Below are 8041 nucleotides of genomic sequence, written 5' to 3'. Positions count from 1 at the left end.
TCTCTCCTTCCCCGCCTCTGCTCCCATAGACCTGTTGACCTGCTTCCCCTCACCCCTCTTCCTCCTCCCTGGGTTTAGGTTCTCCCCCTCCTCATCCATCTCATCCATCACTTTTTTAAGTTTTGAACATACCACACAAGCTTCATGTGGCCGCTTTCGGTGTGTGTGTGTGTGTGTGTGTGTGTGTGTGTGTGTGTGTGTGTGTAAGAGGGGAATAGAGGGGGTTAGTGCTGGAGGAGGAGTTTGAGTCCTTCAGCTCACCTGAATAATACCTTCTTTGTGAGCTTCAGCCTTATAAAGTCTCACTCCGAGGCTTTCTACCCTTGCACACCTTAACCTTCTGTGCGGAAACATACGTACACATCATCCCGTACCTTCATCCGCTAGCACACCGTCATGAGAGCCAGGATGAGATTGGCGCTGCTGTTTCTGGCAGCAGCTGTTTGTGTGTCAAACGCTCAGAGCAACAACAGCAGCAGCGTCAACAGGCAGCAGCAACAACAGCAACAGCAGCAACAGCAGCAGCAGCAGCAGCAACGCACCATCTGGGATGAGGCCATCAAATTCAGCACCAAGACCAAAGACTCCTGTACCATGGTAGTGTCTGGAGCCGGGGACTATACTCGCCTGCGTGTCTCCTGCAAAGGTCCCAGCCAGGGCCAGACCCAAGGACGCTCCTACTACTGTGACTTCCAGGGCAAACCCAACCTGTGCCGCGCCTACAACGTCAACCCTCGCCACTACTTCACCCAGATGATGTGGGACATGAGGAAGCTGAGCCACGCCTGCCAGGGACCCAAAGTCTACCGCCCAGCAATGTGCAAGAAATACCACGATGAGGCCCAGATGACCTTCCTGGCCTCCTGGCCCAAGACCACCACCCCTAAGCCCTCCAAGTCTGTCCAGGAGCCGCGTAAACCAGCGGTGCCGGCCCAGAACAAGCCTGTCACTACTCCTAAACCTGTCAAGCCCCAGCAGCAGCCAGTCAAGCCCCAGCCAGGCAAGGGCCCCCAGACCAAGAAAGTCACCCCCAAGCCTGGGAGGACCACTATTCGTCCCACAGAGCAGACTGACTCCAAAGCCTCCCGCATCGCCTCTGAGTACTGCTGGAAGAGCTTCCACGGCGTCTGCTCCTACTTCATCAGCTGGTTCCAAAACTGAGGCGATACTGCAGACACAGGTGAGTTAAAAAAAAAAAAAAGGTTTAGTAAAAGGTAGGCTATAGAAGTTAAAATTAAAAGTGTGAGAAAGACTAAGCTTTGTGGTTGTTTTGGTGTGAATGAATTAAACTGGGAACCACTGCAAAGCCAAAAGTCATATCAGTAGTGATTTGCAAAATGTTAGTCATGCACTCAGTAGTCTAGCTCGCTTTATACACTCAGCATAGTTTATGGGGCACTTTATCTCTGTTCACAAGATAAAGTGTGCACATTCACAAGAGAATATATCTCAAATGAATCACAAAATCTTAATTTTTCTGTTGTTTCAGGTTGGAAACATAAGCGTCAGAACTCTTTTCGACTCTCTTCGACCTCTCCAGGTTCTGTGTGGGATCCTCTGAAGTGATTTCGCCACCTTGCGAGGTCTGACTACCACCACTGCAGCATCTAATGGCTGAGCCAAAAACACTCGACCTACACCTGTGTACGGTTAGGGGATGACTGCTTGTGCTGTCATGTAGTGGACATGTATTTTCTTTTCTCTTTAAAACACAGCAAGGCAAAAGGTAAAATATGGCAGGCATGTGATTCTGTTTGTAAATTAGGTAAAATTCCATCCTCATGTCACATAAATGTTCCAACAACATGTGAAGGTAAAGAGAATAAAGTAAGAGTGGAGACCTCTCTTCTTCTGTGTCGCTCTGGGTTTTTTTGTTTTCTGCTACAAGTTTTCACGCTCATTCATTCAAAGGAGTCCTTGTTTCTCTTCATCGCCGGCTGTAACAACATGTCTGCAGCCTGGCTGAGTGAGTTGTTAAGGGACAGACACAGACTGCAGTAAAGATAACACAGAGGGCGTCTGAGCAGAGCTAAACACTTCTTTGTGTGAGCTGATGAATTAAGTCTTAATTCATGACTGTGTGCAGGAACAGAGGACGCCTGTGTGAGAGGAAACGTGTGCATGGGGCCGCAGCACCGGCGTTGTTAAAACAAACACACACATAGTGGATGAGGATGGAGGCTGCAAATCACTCATTCATCACAGTGAAGTGTTGCTCCTTCTTCGGTAATTCAACACCCCCCCATACTTAACAGTGTGTTGTTCAAACTCACACATTTTAGTGTTGGACGGCGTACTCAGATCCTTGACTTAAATGAGAAAAAAAATACAACATTGTAAAAATACTCTATTACAAGTAAAAGTTCTGCATTAAATCTCCTATTAACCACATTGTGTTGTATATATATATATATATATATATATATATACAACATTAGACAACGGGACCGTTGTCTAAATGTCTATATCAGAAATATGGGGTACCTTTTAACTACCTAATTTTGATTACCAAAAATAACATGGATGATTCCATACAACGCACTTTGCAAGTAAGCTACAACAAAAATCTCTACTTTCATTGAATTGTGTGCATTTTGTTCAGTGTTTTAGCATTTGAAAAGAAATTGAAATTTTTCAAAACAGTAACTGGACTGAACGTTGACATATGCCATTCTGTGATTATCCTTCCTTTAATATTAGTCTAAACAAAATTCATTATTTCTTCTTTTTAACTCAAGAATAAGGTATACTTTCCTATAAATGAGGTTTATTGACCATGAATTCCAAAAATAAGTGTAAATCTAGTAATGAGTTGGTGATAGTAGTGTTTATACGTAGTGAAAAGAAGCGTTTAAACGTCAAAGTGCCAAAAACATTGAAAAAAAATGCACCAAAAGAAACAAAAACAAGCAGGAAAGAAGAAGAAAACAAACCTCCTGTTCATGTTTTTGGGACTTTTCTCCAATATTTGCTTATTTGTACAATATTATATTATTTATACAGTCCTTGAACAGATATTTAAATGAAACCATCTGAGAAGTTTTGAGCCGAAATGCTACCAACTCATTGACCTCTAAACATGACAAGGGGCAACACCCAGACACTGCTTTTTTTTATTGTAAGGGACCACAAGCCAAAAACGAATCACTGGTTTAATCTTTAGCAAATGTGTCATATATTAAAAAATTAAAATTAAATTAAATTAAAAATGTATCATGTTTCTTAGTGTAAAATCCTAATCTGAAAAGTAGCTATTAACTAAAGCTGCCAGATAAATGTAAAGAAGTAGCCTACAATATTTTTCTCTGGAAAGTAGTGGAGGAGAAGCATAAAGTAGCATAACATGCAAATAACTCAAGTAAAGTACAAGTACCTCATAATTGTACTTAAAGTACAGATACTTGAGTAAATGTAGCTACTTTCCACCACTGATCACATGTAAATGTACTGTTATTCAGTCATGGTGAGGAGGCTGCTGAACCTCGAACAATCACAAGATGGTGCTGATGAGTGCAGAGAGGTCCCCAGTCGGAGTAGTTCGGGGGAGCAGAGGCCCGAGGGAACCGGGTCAGAGTGTCGTAATAGGGAGAGCTACATGTACACACACACACACACACAACACACACACACACACACACACACACACACACACACACACACACACACACACACACACACACACACACACACACACAATCATGCCACTGTTTACTTACACTAAATCTACTAGGCTACTACCACTAGGCTACTGCTTCCGACACAGTGACTCAGTGATAAACAAACTACTGTAACTTGTGACATTATTGGACCAATGCAATTGGAAAAAACGGTTTTGGGGGAGAGTAGTTAGTAGATCTGTTTAGAAGTGGACTTTCCCTATAACTATGTTCCTGCAACTACTTGGTCAGAAAGAGGCTCATGATGTTTGGTTCCCACCTGTAGCAGCTCCGTCATTACAGGAATGAAACATGAAGACAGGGTGGGGCTGACTCATTAACTTATACCTTTGTGGAAACAGTGGTGTGCTGTAATCGGATATGTAGGTCAACTTCACAGCATCAAAAAATTATCAAATGTAGCCTATAAATAAAATGCAAAGTTATGGATGTATAAGTTAGCGTACAGTTCCTTCTATTCCATGTTGAGCAACTACGAACAATCTTAAGACTAATATATACTTATTGTGGCTTGTGTTGCTTTGTTTTGTTGAATGGAGAACTCCTGTAATGTGATTATTTTTTGCAACAACTACTAAGCTATTTGCATCAACTTACATTCAAGTTGCCCTATTTGTTGTTCTAATAACCCTCAAAAATCCAAACATGGGTTTTTGAATCTAATTTATGACATTTTGTCAACAAAAATCTGATTTCTACTGGACGTATGACCCTGTTTGTTCAACTGTTCAAAAAGGCAGAGACTGCTATACTGCTGCCAACTAAGGATGAAGACTTCCTCTGACTTCTGAATGAGTACATAAAAGAAATCACTAAGTCAATGTTGGGATATCAAAGGAGGACGGAGGAACCAACTGTGAGTTTATTGGGAGAGAGAGAGTTGACATCTGGTAAATGTGGTACTGTTTGATAGATAGCAGTGTTTAAGACAGAACAAAGGAAGTTAGAATCGACAATGGGGTCAATGTCAGCATTAAGATGCCTAAAACAGTAACCATTTTCTAGACTGTAAGGCCTCGCATTTAACCATATTATTTGAGCTATTTTACCTTTACTTTCAGTTTTTGATTCTCTCCAGTTATAACAATGTGTGTGAAACCAATAGTCAACATTGAATTGTTCCGTATAGCCTACTTATCTTACGTTAACTTATTTTACGTATGTAACTTAAATAACGTAACAAACTTGGAAGTAAATAAAGTTGGAAGTGAATAAAGTAAATAAAAACAAATCAAACAAAGAAATAAAGTGAAATACAATGAACATACACTTGGACTTACAAAGTATTTAGGCCTACACCTCGTCACTTTGTTTTCGGTTTGATTTTAGCTGGAAGAATTCATGAAAAAACTATTTGTATAAATTACAAAAATCTAAACAATTCTCCTTCTAGCACAGTATGACACAGTAAATGCACATAAAAAAAGGAAACGCATATAACAACGTGCATTATGAGTTTGAATTATTTTTGTTTTGGTATGTTAAATCTTCCATAAGAAAGTGCCTCTTCAATCATGTTTAATGATCACTTGACACTTTATCTTACATTAGCAGGTTATATTGTTATCACAGGTCTTTTTGTCCTTTGCTTTGCTGACACAAGTCAAACCACGTGATAAGTCAAAAGAGAGGATCTCCTCATGGTTGAGTGCAGCAGCGGATTGGTGGAAAGTCGGAGACGAGCCTCCAAGAATGTGCGTGTGTAAAGTGGAGTTATGATGTGGTCACCAGGAAAATCCACTCTGTGCAGACACGCAGATCCAACATCAGTGTGGGTTTTCATTCTAATCTCTTTGATCTTCAGTTAATCTCTCTGTTAAAGGCGGGAGTTCAGTTAGGACATGTCAGCTCAGAACAAAACACGTTCAGCCTTTTCCCACAGAAACGACTGCCAAGATGATTTTTCTCAATGGAGCTGCGTACGCGCGCGCGTGTGTGTGTGTGTGTGTGTGTGTGTGTGTGTGTGTGTGTGTGTGTGTGTGTGTGTGTGTGTGTGTGTTGTTGAATGGTGGGCGTGCCGCAGCATCTGTGTATGAAAGCCATGTGCAAGGCCACAGAGAGCCACAAGAAGCAGCTTTACGCACAGCAGCACTCGTTATTTTCGGTAGCTTAGAGTCGATGTATGTGACTTTCTTGTATGTACTGTATGTATAGTAGACTGTAGTAGCCTGCGGCCTCGTTACGTTCCACAGGTGTCTTTGAATTTACTGCAGACTCAGTTTTGACTAGGCCTACACCTTTTTATATGCGTAATTGAGTTAATATATTGGCATAAAAACATATTTGTTTACTGTTAATTCACAATATATGGTTTACGTCTTTAGAAAAAATATACGTACGAAATACGAATTAATGTTTTCTCAGCCTATATAGCCTAACTCGTTTGTTTGTTTGTTTTAAATTACGCGATGACCTGATTATTTCCCTCACAGAGGTTCTGACCCTTTTTTTTTTTAACCCTATTTTGTCCTTTCAGATATCTGCTAAAAGAAGATATGTTGCTGCTGAAGACTTTCGCTCCCTGGTTGCTGTTGGCCTTCCTTGGAAAGCAGGTCTCTCTGTCCTCCGGTGCGCGCAATAAGAACCGAGGAGCGGACAAGAGCGTGACCCCAGCCCCCGACAGAGCGCAGAGGGGCGGCGGGAACAAGCCTGCAGCAAGCGGCCGGGGGAAGTTCTCCATCAAGGACAAGATGCAGTGCATGTGGGAGGCAAAAGACGTCGGGGACACGGTTCGGCTGTCGATAAAATGCGAGGACCGGGAGGCGCGCATCAAAGGCGAAGCCAGCGATCTGCAGTGTAAATACAACGCCAAACCTCAGAGCTGCCCGGAATACCAGACCGACACCAAGGGCTTCTGGAAACAGGTGGCCCGCGCGTTCAAAAGACTGCAAGGCAAAGTGTGCAAGGACGACCGGGCGCTGGTAAGGGCTGGCATGTGTAAGAACGCGCCCCGGGATGCGCACTTCAAGCTGGACATGTCCTCCGTAGCCTCCGCTCAGTCCGGAGAACCGGAGACTCCCCAGCCGCCGCCATCTCGCTCTATCTCCACCGCTGCGGCTCCGTCCGGACCGACAGCCTGCGCAGAGCGCGCGAACCACCGGAAAACGGCTGAAGACAATTGCAGCGGCTCGTGGGCCAGTGTGTGCAATTTCTTTCTAACCATGTTGCAAAGTGACGACTGTTAGCTTCAGATCTATGTGGACACGATCAGACTGGATACAGAATTTAAAATCTTTTATTTTTCATCAGTAATAGTCAGATTTTCTCTCCACAGTGTGCATTTTACTGCAGTGAGCTGAGGTATTTTCAACTATACCACAAACACTAGTAGCTATATGGCTACTCATACAGAAGTGGATATTATAAATAAATATCAAGTCATGTATCACCAGTGGTGGAAAGTAACTACCTGTCTTAACAGGTACAACATTGAAGCACTTGTAGACCTACTTAACTTAAGTATTTCTACATTTATCTGACAGTTTAGATTTAAATGTTCATCCAAAACATGTGATGAGATGATTATTGTAGACAATCAGCTGTTGTCTCAACCTTGATCAACTACACCATCAAAAAGCTGCTCACACATCAATGTGTAATAATAATCCAAAAACTTGACATAGAGTAACATAACATTCCGAAAGTGACCATTCTGTATAGTGAATACTTTTACTTTGACAACTTGAAATCTTTTGAATATTTTTTCTTGGCTTTTCGACTTTTTAATAAACCCACATCATCACTCCAAGCATCTTTCAAATTTACATTCATGACCACTAAACACAGATACAAACATGGAAACCAACCGTAAATTAATGTTGCCTTGAAGTGCTTTCAAAGAGTTGAATCTTGGATTTGGAGAATTGTTTTATTATTATTATTTGTAATAGAGTATTTGTACAGTGTGGTATTGTTCTATTTGACCTGAATGCTTTAAACCCCACTGTATTTATGCACCACAAATAAATATTTTCTATCTATACAATGTGTCCTGTTGCCTTGAAGAATATGAAACATAACTTGTATTTGGGAGAAACAGAGGGGTGTATGAACACTATGTGAACATGTGGATAGTGAAAGTAAGCATTAAAATACCCATTTTATCAGTTTTTCTTTTCTTATTCAGTCGTAAATATCTTATTGTCTTAAAACATTACCGTCCACTACAAATCAACTTGTTTTAAACATTTTCTAAAATCAGGTGTCATTTTCCTTCATTTCAGTGCAGAGATCGCCCTATTCTGTCTCATTTCTTGAAAACAACAAACAAGAATCAGAATCTGAATACTTCATTGATCCCCTCAGGGAAATTGTGTGCAAACCTAGACGGCAACACATATGCACATCTTTCTTGTCAAGGTGCT

The 8041-nt window shown here is 41.6% G+C and overlaps 2 protein-coding genes across 2 annotated transcripts; both read left to right on the top strand.

The window, feature by feature from the left end:
- The first annotated feature begins 272 nt into the window (after positions 1 to 272).
- fgfbp2b (fibroblast growth factor binding protein 2b) lies at positions 273 to 1847 on the top strand. The gene is made up of 2 exons (XM_078269858.1): positions 273 to 1180; positions 1490 to 1847. The coding sequence occupies exon 1, from the start codon at positions 397 to 399 to the stop codon at positions 1159 to 1161; it is 765 nt and encodes a 254-aa protein (XP_078125984.1). The 5' UTR covers positions 273 to 396; the 3' UTR covers positions 1162 to 1180; positions 1490 to 1847.
- Positions 1848 to 5733: 3886 nt separating this feature from the next.
- Positions 5734 to 7631, top strand: LOC144530326 (fibroblast growth factor-binding protein 1-like). The gene is made up of 2 exons (XM_078269846.1): positions 5734 to 5797; positions 6154 to 7631. Exon 2 carries the CDS (start codon positions 6173 to 6175, stop codon positions 6860 to 6862), a length of 690 nt encoding a protein of 229 aa, XP_078125972.1. The 5' UTR covers positions 5734 to 5797; positions 6154 to 6172; the 3' UTR covers positions 6863 to 7631.
- Positions 7632 to 8041: the final 410 nt, after the last annotated feature.

The sequence above is a fragment of the Sander vitreus genome, chromosome 2 (assembly GCF_031162955.1).
Source record: "Sander vitreus isolate 19-12246 chromosome 2, sanVit1, whole genome shotgun sequence".
Lineage (NCBI taxonomy): Eukaryota > Metazoa > Chordata > Actinopteri > Perciformes > Percidae > Sander > Sander vitreus.
The sequence above is the reverse complement of the archived record's forward strand: the minus strand, read 5'-3'. Positions and strand labels throughout refer to the sequence as shown.